Source organism: Anas acuta, chromosome 13 (assembly GCF_963932015.1).
Source record: "Anas acuta chromosome 13, bAnaAcu1.1, whole genome shotgun sequence".
Taxonomy (NCBI): domain Eukaryota; kingdom Metazoa; phylum Chordata; class Aves; order Anseriformes; family Anatidae; genus Anas; species Anas acuta.
In genome coordinates this window covers 7,299,648-7,317,644 of record NC_088991.1, presented here as the reverse complement: position 1 = coordinate 7,317,644, position 17,997 = coordinate 7,299,648, and the positions used below count along the sequence as shown (strand labels likewise).

General features: G+C 40.4%; 1 protein-coding gene across 11 annotated transcripts in view; it reads right to left on the bottom strand.

Annotated features, from left to right (window-relative positions):
* The window catches only part of KIAA1210 (KIAA1210 ortholog), a 60,987-nt gene that overhangs the window by 5,463 nt on the left and 37,527 nt on the right, over positions 1-17,997 (bottom strand). For 10 of the 11 annotated variants that reach the window (XM_068697576.1, XM_068697583.1, XM_068697577.1 and 7 more), the window contains 8 exons: positions 14,092-14,221; positions 11,430-11,588; positions 10,045-10,110; positions 6,411-6,620; positions 5,082-5,184; positions 2,167-3,753; positions 1,252-1,403; positions 447-552 (listed from right to left, as the gene is read on the bottom strand). In XM_068697576.1, the coding sequence (XP_068553677.1) occupies positions 447-552; positions 1,252-1,403; positions 2,167-3,753; positions 5,082-5,184; positions 6,411-6,620; positions 10,045-10,110; positions 11,430-11,588; positions 14,092-14,221 (2,513 nt within the window). The remainder of the gene's footprint in view (positions 1-446; positions 553-1,251; positions 1,404-2,166; positions 3,754-5,081; positions 5,185-6,410; positions 6,621-10,044; positions 10,111-11,429; positions 11,589-14,091; positions 14,222-17,997) is intronic. The other variant, XM_068697574.1, reaches the window with a different exon arrangement.

Sequence of the window (17,997 nt, the reverse complement as noted above, 5' to 3'; positions counted from 1 at the left end):
AGCAAAGTCTTCTTCTCTAGACTAAACAACTCCCACTCCCATCAGTATTTCCTGCCTGACTGTAGGTCTGGAAGACCCAACCTTTTTTGCTGTTCTTTTTTGGACACTCTCCAACTTCAACTGCTCCCTGGAAAATATTCTTTAGTATTGACCTTTGCCACTAATACATCACCATATTGTTTGTGTGCCATTCCATGAACTGGCAATGGAGATAAAAGTTCATCGCTTGCTTTCTCTGCTGAGTGAGCAAACCAATACAACAAATACATGTGATATAATACATATAGGACTTATATGCAAACTACAGTCTGAACAGGCCTTATATAAAGTATGCTGATTATTCTGATTATTCAGTAGGTAGCAATCTGCCCCCATTAGCTACCACTCTCACCACTTACTTGTGTAAATTATAGCCACTATGTAAAGATGTAACTGAACAAGAATACCTGCTGCAGCAGAAATACTGGTCTTCATTTGTGGTTTCTTATCCTGAGAGCTCAAGCTAGAAGACATATTCTTCTTCAGTATGTTCTCACTTGCACAGATCACTTGCTACAAAAGGAGGAAGAGAAGAAAAGAATGCAAATAAGAAACTTGCCAGCCAGTTGCTCTCATAAAGCCTGCCATTGGAGCCCTGGCAGCATCTCCAAGCCTAACTGTGGAAATGCAGCAAAAGCTAGACAGGAAAAGTTGGGTGCATCCTATGATAGGGAGAGACAGGGCAAGAAAAAAGACAGCTGTTACAAATAGAGGATTAGTGCACATGTAAGCAAGTTTTCCTCGCTCTCTGACAGACGGGGGATTGAAGGGCTTGCCCAAGGGGCACAGGGAATATATGCAAGAGACAGTGGAAAGGCCAGACCTTCAGTACACAGTTTCTGGAGCAGAACAGCAAATGCTGTCTGTAGGTCACCAAGAGTGAGGAAGCTGCTGCAACTCACAGCAGCTCTTGTATATTGCTCAGAATGTATTTTTGTAGTCCAAGACCTGAAAAGGTTCAGGTCTGAATAATGAAAGAGGACATATAACCCAGCTTTGAAACTAACCACTGATTCACACAGTATTCACACATTTGTTTATTTATTTCTATCAGTTGTCTGTCTTAATAGATTTCTAAGACCAGTCCTAAAAATCAGTTTCAAGTAGTGCTAACAACCTGCCTCACATCAAGATGTCAATGAGCAGTGTGCACAAATACCCACGCAATCTGGTCCAGAATTCACACCCAAGCAACTTCATTTGGTACTCTACCTCCTCTTGATCCACTTTGGTCGACGCTTTGTCTTCAGCTTTATGTTCTTTGGCAAGTGGGTGGCCCTGGAAACCCTTTTGTTTTAGTTTTGCCATGGAGACCCAAGCCGGTTCAGAGGAATAAGTTTCCAAATGTGGAGAGGAGACTTTTTCTATAAAAGAAGCATTTTTGAAGTAAAGAAGGGATTTAGGTCAAGTCTGTCTGAAGCTAAAGTGTTTTGTATTTTAAATCCTTCAGCATCTGTAACACTCTTTGAACGCTGCAGAGATAAAATTACCTTCCCTGATGATTCTGTCCTTGGCAATAACTGTTTTTCTGTTTATTCTGGAGTTTTTGACCTGACTCTGCTTCCGTTTATGTCAATGGCAAAACTCCCACTGAGATCATTGTGAACCGGATTTTGCCTTTGAAAAAACATCCTTACATTGCAAATTAAATGAGTAAGATAACCTTTCTTTTTTTCATGTAGGCAGTAAAATACAGGCTGCCTTTTCGCTTTTTAAGTTTTTTAAATTAAGTGACTGTAGGGAAAAAAGATCACACCTAAATGCAACTCCTAGTTAAGGTTTGAGTTGTTTCAGTCTGGAAAAATAACTACAAAACAGAAGCAGGTTTTAAAAAGCTATATTAAAACTCCAACTACATGCAGAAATAGGTTGTACCAGAAATGTTTCAGATGCCCTTAAGCTATTATTCTGTTATTGTTCTTGCTGGAACACACCCCTCAGTAAGATAAGCCAAGAATTCTCTTGACTGACCAAATGATCAAGCTATTAAATTTCAGTGCTAACAAACTCAAGGCTGAACTCAGTCCTTTTCAAGAGGATTTCTATATCTCTTGTTTGCCATTCTGTCAAGGGTCTTATATAATCACTGTTTTCTACAATGTTTTAATAAAAATACGATATAAATACCTGAAGGTTTACTACCATTTTGCTTCTTTGACACTTCTTCTGATCTTGTTTTGGGAGGACTTCTGTCTTCTAGGAGATCTGTTTTTTTAACAAATGATTTTGTGCTGACTGGAAGGCCTGGAGGTGGCTTCCCATTGCCCCCTGACTTCTGATCCTCCTTGGCTGAAGCAGAAGAAGCAGTGGGAGCAGCTGAGGGAATCAGCTTTGGAGACTCAGCACGGTTTTCATTCTGGTATTTGAGTAAAGAAGATGTTCTCCTCAGTTTGACCCCAAACGGATTTTCAAAATTTTGTGCTTCACGGTCGGCCCATTCCATAGAATAATTCAAATGCAAATCACCATCCTTACAGTCTCGATCAAATCCATCCGGGTTGTTTTTTGTGGATTCCTGGATGCCTGCATATTCTTTTGTCATTCCTTCAAACAACTCTGGTTTTATAGGGGAGGTTGGAGAACTTCTGTTATAGGAATCTTCCTTTGAATTTGAACCCCCTGAGAGAGATCTCTGCCATGCTGGTGCAATGGTAAATCTAACTGGTTTAGCAGCCGCAGTCTTTAGCGGACTTTTTACATTTTCTTCTGAAGATCGACTGTCTTTCTCTGTTTTTCTGTGAGAAGCTGTACTGCTTACCTGCTCCTTACTGTCATCGTTAGAAGAGATATTACTCTTTAATCCAGCCAAACTTGAAGAAGCAAGACATCCAATTGAAAGTTTTTCAGAAGTGTATGATGTGCTGGTTTGTTGACTGACTTGGTTACCCTTTGAAGCAGGACAAGGTATTTCTGCTTTAAAACTTTCATCCAGTTTACTGGGAGGTAGCATGCAACCTGCTTCTAACACAGATGCAGCAGTGTCTTGTTTGTTTTCTGCACTGCCTTTGGATGACTGAAATTCCATAATTTCATGAGTTTCTTTGTCTTTTCTTGTTGCTGAACTGTTTTCAGACTTCAGAACAGCCACTGTCTTGATGTCAGAAGGAGGCCCTGAATCAGCTAGAGCAACCTGTGAAGTGCTCTGTGCAGTATCTGAGACAGACTGGTTAGAACAGTTCTGAATAGTTTCCAGGCAAGCTTCTACTTTGCCAATACACAGTGCATCCCCCTCTCTCTGGTCTTCGTTATTTTGGTCCACAGATTTTGCTGGGGACCTTTGCACAACATCTGCCAATATATTTATGGTCTCTGTTTCTGTGCCATTACTAAACAAGTCAGCTGCTACTATGTCTGGAAGTGCAACAGCTCCAACTTCAGTTTGTTGAGATTTTGGAAGTGCAGATACTTCAATATTGGTATTTTGCTGATGTAATGTCAATTCACCAGCAGACTCATCTGAACAGCATGGCACTTCTGCACTGTGCTGTTCCTCCAGGTTCTCTGGAGAAGGCTCAGGTCTCAGAAGGGGTGCAGCTGATTTATAGCCGTGGTCCATGTCTGGCAGGCATTCACTTTCTTGCAGCAAAGTACAGAAGTCTTCTGCCACAAGCGTGGATTCACAGGAGTCAGGGGCAGCATCAGTGGGACATTTTACACCTGGTGTCTCCTTAGAACCGCTTTCCTTTGCACCATATTCCACCTGGGGTGATAAGCCTGTATTAAACAAAAGAGAAGTGCAAGGTTACAATTCAAGCACTGTTTGTATCAGTAAGTCATTTCAGATATGCAGTCATTTAGCATTATTTCCCCACATTTGGCTGCCAATATCTGAGAAATATGGCTCTTGAAAGCACATTTAGAAACGGACTGCCCAGATAAGAAAAACTAACGAGAGTTTGTAGTTTGAATATACCTAATGCCAGGAACCACTGAAAGTTGTTGTCAGCCTAAGGTGTACCAAATCAGTTGTTGTTTAGTTCTTTTTTTGCACATATTTAAGGCTAACATCTGGATTTCCCTAGGTATTTCTTCATGTGTATGCCTAGAAAGGCTGCCTAGAATGATTGGGATGATTTTATGTATTTGAGCAGAACACCTCAGCATCAGGTAGCTCTGCCTCCTGGAGCTCCAGCAGGGCTACAGAACATCTGGATAGGTTTGGTATATCCACACATACAAACTCGAATGTGTCTGTGAAGCAGGCAGAGGGACTACTGCGGTGATCTGTGCACACAGAATAAGATCAGCAACACTTCTGAGGGCTGGTGTTACCCTTTATCAGCTGTACCATGCATTTAAAGTAAATCCAACCCTCCCTGAGTAGCTGAGAACCACCAAGCTGCCCTGATACTCATTCCTCTGAATCAGCAGAAATCCTCAGTGCTTCAGATATGTAAATGACAGATGCTAGCTTCCTGGGATAGGGCATTTAATATCTCACAGCATCAGGTCCTGAGTCTGCCCCAAAAACAAGATGCCAACACATTTCCACTACAGTATAGCATTACCATCAGCTAGCGCATTTGTAATATGGTGCTAAAGGTAAAAATCTCTGTGCTGCTTTGGAGAAATTTCAATCGTTTTTATAATTTACAATTGTTTTAACACTGGTAACTAGTTATTATTCAAATGATACGAGGGGAGGCAGGAGAGGAAGATCTGTTAAACAAGCCAATTAAAGTCATTTTGAACACATAACATACAATGCTGAGGTTAATTTTTTTCTGAGTTTCAAGGAACTCAGGTCCCCAAACAATGTGTTCTAGTCAACGATGTAGCACAAGTACTTCTGAACATGCTACATTCACCTCCCTTATTATTTTTTTTTTAATGTTGCACTCAAAGTTCACTATTTCAGCACCATATTGTTGACTGGAATACATAATTTTTCCCTTCATCACACTTTAGTAGGCAGGATTGGTTTTATAATCTAAAACCAAGAAGTTGCCTGGTTTGAAAGGACTTTCAGTCCAAATAGGTCCTGTTAACCTTTTGTAGAAGAGTTCAAACCATTATCTTTGCAATTCATAAATTTGCATTACCTTCCCAATCAGTTTTATGCTGGTCACTCTCAGGTAGTTCTGTTGAATTTCCCTTCTTTTCTGGAGTTGCATGAAGACATGCTTCATTTTCCAGGTGTTCCACCTAATGAGAAACAGAAAGATGTTCTAAGAATAATGCACAGAAATTGTATTTTATCCATACATGGACATTTATGAATACACAAAACATGTAGCCACAAAATCTCTCCTGTAATTTTTACCAGTGCTGTGGGTAATGTGTTATTCCAGTTAAGAATCTAGAAATCATTCATGTTTTAAAATGTGAAAGGCAGCCCACTGATCTCTCTTGAATCCCTGAAACACTCTGAGATTCACATATTCTAAGAGAATGAACATGTTTTGAAGACATCACCCTAGCTACCTGGTGGCAGAGAACAAAGCAAGCCAGAGACATCACCATCAGCAGTTCTGATATCTCTGATTGCACCTCCACAATTAGCTTTTCTCCTTCAGCACTACAGTTACACCAGCTGCAGCACAAAGAATATCCAGCAAAGACGCTGTAGGGCTCAAGTTTCCAAGAAAACCTGATTCAGGAAAAATATTCTACTCTTCCCGATTTTCCTTTGCTCCCTTCTTTCCTTGAGGCAGGGTACTTCTAACTCCAGGACAGATTTTCATGCATGGTTCTCTGACAGGGAGCGGAACGTGCAGTATAGAAGAGTTCCTCCTTATTTCCTCACATTCCAGCTTGATTCTAGCCTTTTCTGTCTGGTGAACTTAACCTTCAATGTTTCCTAGAAGTCAGGATAAGATGCATCTCATCCTAATTTCTATTTTCCAAAGAGTCTCTCATCCCATTGTCACACAATTTTACTTTTCAGGGCCCCTGAAGAGATCTCAAGGCTTGCTATGTTCATTTGTTTTCATCCATCTCAGCAACAGATTCCTACACAAGCAGAGGCACAGCCCTTCCTAAGACCCCTCACTCTTTCCCTTGACATATAATGAATTAAATTAATCTGAAATTGTTTGTGGAAATAGGTTTGGGCTTGCTTAAAACTGAATAGTAGCTTTTCAAACAACACAGATGTTTTTACAAATGAAATGTAACCTGTAATGTTGTTGACTAAGTAATGAAAAACAAACAAACAAACAAACATCAATTTGCACTTTTATTCGGCTCCTTTTAAATTGAAATAACACTTCTGGTTTGCTGAAAAAAATAGGTGGTTTGCTCTCTTCCAACAGAAGAAGGAAAAAAGTAAAAAGACATGAGGAGGAAAGAAAAAAAAAAGAGAAAATAAAATAAAAAACACTTTTTTTTTTTTTTTCCTGCACAGTGATTCTTTTCCAGAAAAGACTTACCTGGGTTTGCTGATTCTTATTGGTGAAGCCTTTCTGTTTCCGGGGATTTATGGCAATCCTGTGCCTGGCTGCTGAGGTGTCCAGGCAGCCCAGGGGACTGGCAGGGATGGTGAAGTCAACTGGAAGGAAGCTGCTGCCTCGTGAGCCAGGGGCCCCGAGAGCAGCAGAGGATGAAGGACTGATAGGCCTGGAGGAAGCTCCAGAAGGTATCTATAAAAACACAAACATGGCATTATACTTTTTGCTCAGCTTCTCCACATTTCTGTAAGCTTACTCCCCTTCAGAAGCCTGAAATAGCTGTGTTTTTGGTCATAAATCCTTACTTTGAAAAGCATGTCTAATGTTGTCTCTGCACAGAAATTACTCGGTTCTGTGTTCAGCTGTATGTTACACAGAAGTGAGAAATACCTGTCTCATTCTCTCTCACAGTAAGAGCCTCAGCTGTCCCCTGCCCAGTCACTATCTGAAAAGCCATTTGCAATATATGCCTGCACCAGCAGGAGACACTGGTGCAGTTTTTATAGCTGCCTTTTCTTCCTGATAATGAGACACACTGCAGGAATGCGTTATTAAAAAGCCACAAAAGTACCAGGGGTACTTTCTCCTTATTATCTCTCAGAAAGTTACCACACCACTTTCCTCTTAATATCCACTCTCCCAGAAAAAAACAAACAAATGTTTCTCTCAACAAGTGTCCCAAAACCATTGTCCAGATAGTGATGTGGGTCTCATCCTCACACCAATGCTGCTCTGGGGGACTAAGCAGCAAGAACCTTAGATTACACTGTGAAAAGAAAGGCTTTACAGAAGTGTTTGTAGAGAAACCCCTAACCATTGCAGTTTGACTAGTTTTGTTACGGTTTTGAAGTGTTGACCACGCTTTTGCAAAATTTCACACGTGCCCAACATGCTTCACTCAGTATAACACACCTGCTACATTGTCTTTGGCCAAAGAGCCAGGTAAAACAGCCATTTAACTGTGCTTGGCCTTTGAATTCTGGTTTTCTTTAAGCTTAAGGTACAACACAGAGTTTGCAACATGTATACTGATAAAGGTTTGAAGATAATGAAAGTATCTTGCCAACTAACCTACAAAAAGTCTCTAGGTACAACACTTTGTGTTTAAGGTAACTACAACTAATTTCCTTATTCTCTATTGATTTATTTTTTTTTAATTCCTAGGTCTGAAACAAATCCCAACAGAACGTATTATAATAAATATAGATTATTCTCATGAAATATTTACACAAGATGAAAAAGAGAAAGAACATGTCTAGTTAATAAGTTATTATTATAGTTCTTGTTAATCTTGTTAATGAGCTATTACTACAGTTCTACAGAACTAATGCTAAACCTGTAAGGATCACTACAAATTACAAAACTAATAATAGCTACTCATTTCTATATACAAGTTATTCTGTCTTCCAATTACAGAATTAATCGTTCTGTTTATTTAATGTACAAACCACGTGCAACTAGTATCTGAGCCACCACTGCATGTACATGGCAAGTTCCCTACTCCACTGAGGATTTCCACTGTTTTTTTCTGAGCACTGACAGTTGGTGTCTTCTCTCAAATACAGGGGAGCAGAGACAGACTTTCCACATTTGTGTTTGAGTGTAAGATAAATTTGGTATTTGTTGGTTATTGCGTACAGGACGCTGCACACAGAGAATGCTGCAATTAGGAGGCAGATATCCTAAAGAGTGTTTGTGCCAAAAAAATGTCCTCAGCCCCAGAAGCTGAGACCATGCTTTGTTTTTAATCAGCCTGGGTTGAAGATACCAAGAAGGAAGTTAGATTTCTGTAAAGGCTATTTGGCAAAGGCGGTATAAACACCAGTTAATGTCTCTGTGAAGTCACTTGATGCTGGCTTTAAGTGACAGCTCCACATTTATCTCCAGTTAATCAGTAAATGGGTGTCTATTAATGTGGAAAGCACAGAGAATTTCATGGGTGAGACAAGCATCAGGGTTTTCCACAGAGGCAGCAGCAGCATGAAGGTCCTTGAAAACCCAGCAAAGTAGCACAGAGAAAAAACATTAAGTAACTCTTGTCTGCATCCAAATCAATACAAGAGTAAAACGTAAATCACTGCATTGCGTGTAACTTCAAATTGCTTAGGATCCAATTCTCTTCTTCCTCTACTAAATATACAACATTGTGAAATGGAATAAGGTGTAGAGTTGTTGGTGCTCTTCAACATTTTCCTCATCTTTGGGATAAGGTTATTTAATGTAGCAACTTCTGCAAGTTCAAATCCTGGTATTACAAAAATAGCTATAAATGCTACTAAAAAAAAAAAGATTTTTTTTAGGATTTTTTTTTAAATATATATATAAACATGTTGGGATGACTAAGAAAAATATTTGGGTAAAGGAACAGATGCTGCAGTATTGGGACGCTAGCCAAATCCCTAAAGGGAAGACCCTTTAAGGAGGGGAATTCTGTGCAAAAAAGTTTTCTCACGTCCCTGCCTTTTTTTCCTCATAGGGAATGAGGATGTAGGACTGAAAGCACTCAAACTTTAGTACCAGAGAAAAAAGGGCTTTTTATACAGTAAGTAAAAAAATGTATGCAAGCTTACAAAAGGGAGTATTTTAGTCAAAATATAAAATAGGAGATGCATTAATAACATGTACACTGAAGTAACAATAAAATATGTAAGTTATTAAAAAGTAACGACAATCTAAGTTACCCAGATCAGCTGAGGCTCTAGGGTTGTCTGACCAGCAGTACACTCAGAGAGGGAGACATGACTTTATCTTTCTATCCTTAAAGCAAAAGATCTAGGGATGACCAAGCAGGAAAGTATCTGATCTCAACCACGGACAAGAAAGTTGAGCTGGTCTGCTCAAAGGCTGCTCTCTCCCTTCTCAAAGGCTGGCCAAGGAGAATATGGAAAGGAAAGCTTCCTCGGCAGTGGGGTTAGCTCTGTTTGACCCTTGAAAGCATGAGCTGAGCAGGAGCTCAGCTCAGCTTCAACCAGCAGGGACAGTCAAGGTGAAGGTCACCTAGACATCTCTCCAAAAATAAACCTCAGTACATTTTTCCAGGCTGGTCAAGGAATAGAATGTGATGGTCTGACAGCAGAACCTGCTGCTTCTGACAGTCATTTGCAATCCAGAGTGAAATTTGAATTAACACAGACCTTTTCCTGTGGAATACATGGTGCCAGAAATGGCAGATCCTGCAATTCTTTCCAGCGATGAGAGAGAAGCAGGACACTGCTCACAAGCCACTGCCAACAGGGAGGTGCACTCAATAAGCTGTATGTGCTGGTGTTATTTGGGCACTGGGATATGGAAGAGGAATTGAAGTGTTTTGCTTTCCTACTATGTTATGCAGTTTTCTGTTGTGTAACTTTACAAATTCACAGTGTGTTACAGAGCTGACTACACTGTTCACACAAACCTCTTACCAGTAGATTTCTGCCTTTCTTTATTTGGTTCATATTCAAAACTCTGCAAGAGTGTGATTTCAGTATAATTTGCATCACTCTCGACTGTTCATGAACGGTTTGCTACAATATATTCTACCCAGAACAGATAAAATGAATACTGCACTGGCTTGATATAAACACCATACACACTGACTCGGGAAAGTTCATTAGCAGGAAGAGTAGCTATTTACCTGTTCATCTTCACTGTCTGTCCCGCCTAAACTCAAAGAGCTATGACGCTGAACAGGGTTGGAGGACTGTGGGATAAAATAAGGAAAAGGGTAAATCAAAGGAAGTATCACACTGAATTACCTGGAACTGGATATACAGTACTGATTATGAAAAAATACAAGAGGAAAGACAAAGGAAGGGTCACTGGAAAGTCCCTGCCTCACAGGGTAGGTTTCATTTGTTCACTGGAGATCAAAGTAGGAGAACTTTATCCTGCTGTGAGATATGCGTTTAAGGTCGACCACAAAGAACCAAACACTGTGCTAGACATATATACAATACAGCAACAAACACTTTAATGGGGAATTGAGCCAATACATTGTTTAGTTATTTTGTATTTTGGCTTTTGTTTTAAGATCTTCAAATTTACAGATGCTTACATACTCACTGAAATCCAAAATCATGCATCTGCTGTAGAAAGGCAGTTCTGAAGAAAGAACTAACCCCAAGACTCTCTTTGAGCCCCATCAACACCTATTCACACCAGGCTAATAGGATTTTCACTTTTCACCTGTCAATTCAACTAACATTGTCCTGGTTTTGAGCTAATTCATTCTAAAAGCAGTAGTTTTTTAAGATTCTTCTGCAGCTTTCATTATTTCTGTATTCCTCACTAGCTTTGAAACATCCCAAACCTCTTCCTCTTTCACAAGCGCAGGAAACTGCCAATGTCTCCAGCTCTTTGGAGCTCAAAGACATGGGAAGTTTGTGCAGTGTGTGTACCTCAGCTTGTTCTCAGACTGGAAGTAGTACAGTCACAGTCACACAACACTCATGTAAAAATTTCACTTTTTATACTTTCTGCCATACAGACCTGCCAGGAGACACTGCGTTGACCAAAAGCACTCAGTTATATCAACGGACTTTTTCTCCTCTTTCTCTAATGATATAGGTCACAGCTGCCCTATCACAGATCTACATAAAACCATAGAAAGCTGTACTCAGGAGTATTTGTAAGGCCAGTTCCTAGCTATCCCTCATGATGATGAGTCCATAATGCACTTAAGTAATTAATTCTACTGCTGACTGATTTGTTCTATCAAAAAGTGTCTGGCAGGAGGAAGAGCTTTTAAACCACAAGACAGTTCATTAGTACAAACAGACTTTAATGAACCAAAGAATTATGCTAATTCCTCATTCACAAATGTTGGCCTGAAATGAATAACTCCTGTGGTGTTCTACACAAACATCATGTCACAATACCAATGGACTGCATAAAAGAAAATGAATGAAAAATGGCTTTGAAACAGATCTTTGTGGGTATAGAGTAAAAGGTGTTCCCATTCCCCAGATAGATTTTATTTTTTCAATGCAGGAGGTCACTAAAGTGACGTAGTGATTGTACCTTGCTTGTTGAATCTGTCAGAACTTCATGAAGGGTTGAAATTTCAGGAGGGCTTCTAGGTAATCCATCATCTTCAGAAACAGCACCTGCATCTTCCAGTCTCTTTCCAGTTATAACTAGAGGAGGTGATCCAAACCTGATGTTTTGCTGCAACTGAAGCTGTGATTGAAAAGAAATTTAGACTTTCAATGGCATTCTCTACAGGGGACACTTTGGACGCTTTTATCCCAGTTGCTCCTATTATACATGCAGAATCTTTTATTTAACAGAAATATTTGAAGTTACAGACTATTCACGGGAAACAGCCATTAATGAGATTTTATTTAATTGCTCTCATCAAGGACCCATCATTAGAACAGACTTCTGTACAAAACTAAATTAAAACCAGTTTTATTCAGTAAATTATCAAAGACAAATTTTACCATGCCAGAAAACTTAGACGATTTTTAATATGTTTAAATGTAAACTTTAAAAATTCTTTTAGATTTAAGCATTCTTTAAATGATAACATGTATCAGGACACACATATAACCCCACAAAGCACTGTCAGTCCACAGTTCCCAACCCCAAGTTTATGTGGACAACTTTCCTTCCCAAAGCCCTTCCCCAGATATTGTCAGTGTGTCACTACCTCTGTCACACAATTATCTGAGTCCCACTTCTTATGTAAAGACAACTTAATTCAATTCTGGTCCACCCGAATGAATTGCTTGTTAGTTTTCTCCAGCATCACATCCTGGTCCTGTCTACAGCAAGAATGATAACAACAGCCAGGAACAACTTTGTTTGTGAAGGAGTATGGAGTTTCTTTTCCAAGATTGCACAAAAAAATGCTCTGGCAGGCCCTGACCCTAGAAAAATCAAACAAAGTCTGTAACCTCACAAGCAGCCAGATGTTCCCTCAAACTAAAAAAGTTCAAAACTCAGGAAACACCATTACAAAAACTCTTGGCTTAAGCTTTTCAGCTATGTCAAAGCTGGAATACAGACAACGTCTGAACAGAATCTTTGTCCTTCAACTACAAATGTCTCATCCAAATATCCCTTAGATAAATATACAGACCTGCTTTTTCTGGTCCTTTGCTTATTAAACCACATTTGGAAATTCTAGGCCTAATTCTATGCTGTTTTGCAAGCTATGCATTCATTTCTATCTCTGCAAAATAAATCTAAGCAGCTGTCATTCTTATTCAGTGAGATTCACTTGGAACATAACTCCTATAGCTACACAGGGTACCACAATGTCATCCTTTTATCCTTCAATCTCCCTGTTTAAACAGCTTTCTTGCCCTCTTACCTGCATTAATGAAGTAAATTTCACCAATACAGTCTGCAAAAGCAGGACTGATGACAAACTGCACAAAGATTGCAATACACGGGCAAAAAGAAGTAAGACATACAACATATCTGCCTTTCATGGGAAGGAAAACACAGAGAGTCAGTTCTGCTCTCCTCTCTTTTCACAACTTCCCATCTTTGATTTATTAAATTCATTACATGTAGACAGCAAAGTGTTACAGTAAGAACCTTTGAATTTACAGTCTGTCTGCTACTGGTAGAAGTCTACATTGCTAAGAAAATATCAGCTTTTGTTAGTGCTTGGCTTTTAGTCTGACAAGTGTCAAGCACACAGAAACAGACTGTCCTTTATGGCTATGAAAATAGTGCTGGCAGTATTAAGTCACCATGGAGGATGATGCACGGATGAAGAGAGGGCACAGTGGGCTGGAGATAGCATGAAAAGAGCTTTTTTTCCCCTTGATGGAGTTCTGTCATATATAAACATGACTTCTCCTGCCTCTCCTATTGTTATGCATAAAATACCCTGAACTGAAGGTTGGCTTATTTTGCCTCCTTATGGATGAACAAGTCCCTCTGTGTGTCCTTTATTACTTAATGTGATGCAATTGTGTTTTGCAACATGAAGCCCACACAGGGCAAAGGAAGAATTTCAATAGCCTTTGGCTGCCTTTTATCAAGAGTTTGTTTTCAGTCTCTGGAAAAACCTTAAACTTTTATCTCAGTGCTCTAAGCTGGGCAGTTATTTGAATGCAATTAATAAAACCAACAGTTGATAAGGGAGCTGTCAAGGAGGGTTCGGTATGTGCCTTGGAAGAAGGAAATGACCTAGCAGAATACAGTATCCTTTGCTGGCAGAGAGCGGAAGAATAATGATATAAATAAAGCTGTCGCTAAGAATGCCCTGACATATCCATCATCACACACACTTACACAGCCCCTGGTGCTAGCACATTCTGTGAAAACATCGCAGCTAGACGTTCAAAAAAGAAATGCCTTTATAACGAATAACAGTGTAAGGGACACTCTGCAGTATAAATAGCCTTAGTCCAAAAACAGTAGCTCTGAAGTAAAGAATAGGAATCCCATTGGAAGAGGACATGCTCATTAAGGAAAGATCCAGCTCACGGACTCTTGGAAACATCTCAGTTGTATGTTATGGGACCTGGGCAAGGCTTAAAGCTCCAAAAGTGCTCGAAGAAGCAACTTCCAAGAGGCAGAGCAGATCCAAAAGCAGTCATTCTGTTTGGCTTTGGACGCTTCAGTCAACAAAGTCTTACAATGCACAGCAGAGGCATAAGAGAGTTCCCTAGGAGAGAGCTAATACAAAGCAGCACCAAGAATGAGAGAAAGATGTTCTCACCTGCAAAGTTTTCACTCTTCCAGGTATGTTTTCCTGAGATGACACGTCCCCTGCCACACCTCCTGGTACAGATTCAAAAATGAAGACGCTGTCATGCGACAAGGCTTTGTTTCCCATGCTTCCTTTGGGCCTGGAAGGGAGGAGAGTGGTCACTGCACTGCGTATAGCTCTGAGACTCCTTTGCACCACATCACCGTGGTGATCATAAAGAGACCAGGGTGAGATACATCCCACTTCAGATTTCTGTATGTTAGCTGTCTGTGGCAGTCACTGCTAGCTCCTTCTACACTCAGAAGGGAGGAGGAAGAACATTTAGGATGCTGATTGAATGGAAGTGTCTACTGTATGATGTAAGTAGTACCTGTATTGAATGTGTGGCCAAGTCTCTGTGAGCTAGAAAGAGAACCCAAGGTAATTAGGTACTGCCAACATGTAATTGGACACTTCCAACCCTCAGGGAAGCCTACAGGACAATGGAGGGCCACAAAGTCCAGTGCCCCCTTTTGGTTGGAATGGGTCCAGCTTGGGACATTCCAGATACAATCTCTGCAGCCTCATGTTGTCACACCTGCCAAGGACTGTATTGTTTCTCCCATTCTTGCAAATGCTCCCAGAAAATGTAATTCCACTACAGTAACAAACTTGATTGATATCCTCTTGGGTCCAGCAATAAATACAGTTCTGTTCACCTGTATCATGAACACATCACCAGATCCCAAACATATACCAAATAAAGATGGGACAAGCATCCAAGGCTACAGCTACATAGGCATGGCCAAATTAGAGTAGCCAGGTAAGATATCACTGCTCTACTTCTATGTACACTGAGTGGTCAGCCCAGTGAAGCCCAGATGAGTTCCAACTACATCTGTTAATTGAGTTATAATCAACTGAGATTGATTGGGGTTGGTCTGTTAGGCATATTTTGCACTTGGGTAGCATGACAAGGGAGGCTCCAGATCCTTTAGTCACCAAGTTCCACAAGCGTAGGCGCACTGTCTGTACATTATTTTGTCCAAAAGACCACAAGTATGGCCTCTCTCAGGATTACATTCTGGGACTTAACTGGGAAACAACAGAATACTCGTGTTGTTGGCTGCCAGCCTTATAACCTGCAAATTACAAGGATTCTTTGGCTCTGCTGCCTCCCAGGTTACGCCCACTGCCTCTGAAAGTTTCACTCAGGGTAAGAGAAGACAATTTCCTTTGACAAGGAAAATCCAGCAAGTCTAACAGCCTCCTACGAGGAAACCAAACAGAAGGGGGCTCTTATTTGCCTAGTCTCACATTCTCTCTTTAATTTAGAGGAAAGCCCTGAAAGACAGTTAACTTTGATAATGTAAATATGACATATTAAAAAAACAACAATAAAAAAACACAAGTTACTCTTTTTCCTCCTGCATCTGCCTCCTGCATCCTGCATACAGTTATGCCAAGTCTCACAGCAGGGCAAAATAGCTTTTCTCTATGTTTGTGTCGTGTCCAAGACAGCCTGAGCTCTTTCTATCACAGCACAGGTCAGAGTTCATGCTTCCTCTCACAATATGTACTAGTCAGTGTCTGTGATGATGTATAAGGCAGCAATTCTACGCACCCGTAAGCCTTTCTCTTATTTCATCATTAAAGTGAATAAAGCAATCACATGTTTCTTTATGTTAGATTTTACAGAGCCATTTTCAGCATGAAAGACACTCTACATGGGCAAGACAATAGTTTTGCTGCATTCAGTCATTTTCAGCATGAAGTACACTGTACACAGGCAAGACATAATAACTGCTGCATTCAGAAAGCCAGTGTCACTGAGTTTTTATTTACCGTAAAGTATATTTGTTATTAGCTGGTTTTTTTCTTATTATTATTATTTATTGCATGGAATGCACATGCATTAGGATATATTAACCTTTTCCATCAGGCATTTCCTTACTTCTTTTACTTGGAATTGTTTAGTAATAAAAGCAGAGGTTTCTTTGTTCTTGAGTCTGTCAGTGCAAGACCTGTTTCTTTCTTTCATTCTTTCTTCCTTTCCTTTTCTCTCTACATATACATCATGATGGTTGGACTTGATATTGAAGGTTTTTTCCAGCCTAGATGATTCTATTTGCATTTGCAAGAGAATTACTGTATTTTTGCCTGGCAGTGGCAAAAAGAGCATTGGATTAAATATAGAATTAACTGCAGCTTTAGTACAGATGAGTCTTTTATGTGCAAACATACATTCATGTGTAATTCCAGGCAGTGTATTTATATTTGCACTGATGTTTAAATGCACTGTTAAACACCCAGATGTTTTAGCTCCCATATTTCCAATGCTGGCTTCCCCATACAAATGCTCACTGAGTTCAAATGTAGCACCCCTCAAGCTGCTGTGCTTGAGGAAATGGTGGGACTCTCAACACAACGTGCTTTAACCTTGCCATCACAGAAGTTTTTCCATTTCCATTCAAAACTCAAGCCTCTCAGAAGACAAAGAGGCAGTGGCATGTAATGCTCCCTTGTCCTTCACAGATGACCAATCCCATTGATTCCCTGCAGCACCATGACATCTGAGCACATCCCTTTGGCTTCTTCAAGAAACATTTGGCACACCCAAGGGTTTGGTCTCTGGTTAGTATTAAAAAAATAAATAAATCTTAAAAAGATCACATGATTTACAAAAGAAAAAAAGAAAAGGTGAAGAAGAAAGAATAAAAGAAAACAAGTGCTTCTGCCTCAAGAACAAAGATACAGCAGCATTGTTTTAGGATTGTCTTTGGTATTCTGTATGCCAGGAATTGCAAAGAACAGGGCCTGACTATAAACCCTTCAAATCTGTATTTCCACTGGCTTTCAGGATCAGGTCTTCCAAAGGATTAGGCTGTTCAGACTCTCTTGGTATCTACAAAGTGTGCTCATACCATGCAGAGCCTGGACACAACAGGGTTTTCAAATAGGGAATACAAATTTACCCTCTTTTTTTTTTTTGCATCGTCCATCCAATCCTATCTCTAAGGGAAAAAACAGAGGGGTTTTACTCATTTCCTGATCTCTGGTCTTATAAAACAGTTTTAAATCACTGGAGGATAGTGCTGAGGTAAACAGCAATTGGACTTGAAGTACTTGGTTAAAGGAAAGACCAAAGAGTTCTCAGCCATGTAGCTTCTGGATCTGACAGCTGATTTTAAGCCAGACTCCTCTACGGGCTCTTGGTGTAAGCTCAGCCATTTCTAAGCCTTTTGGACTGGGTCAGCTGAGTCTCTATAATTCCCCTTGCCCTAGGGACTGGTTGTGTTATGTATTCTGCTGCTGTTACACTAACAAACAAATTGAAGAGATTATTTGTTTCCTTAAACCCAAATCATTTTTATGATGCAGTGGTATAACAGAGACAGTGAGGAAAGGTGGGGCAGGGAGGCACAAGTACCCTTGAGAAAGTAACGCCTACACCAAAAGAAACCAGTAGTGTCCAGCTGCACCTAAGGTCTCATTGATGATACACTGCATTTAGCAGCAACGTTGATTTCAGCATCTAGTCGTCCACTCGTGACCTCTGCCACTGTCCAATGTCCCCTCCAACAACGCACTGCAAAGTGTGGGAAGTGGCCAGCGTGCCATCACATTAGGTTAGTCTGTAGCTCCGCAACCCAAGGCCTAAGATACACCAAAGAGAAGCCTCAGCAGCTAACAGGGGAGGTGGGGAAGGCTGGGAAGCAGCCAAATTACAGGCTGCAAAATACCAATCCATGACACCCCTGGTGAGAGACAGCCACGTTCAGAGGGTTGTCCACCCTAGATACAGAATAGTTCCTATTACAGTAACTGAAAGGGACAAGTTTCAGAACGGACACCATTCAGGGACCTGAGAATTGTTCTGCACACACCTTGAGGACTGACAAACCTCACTCGTGCTCAGCCCTTCAGGGTGGCTGA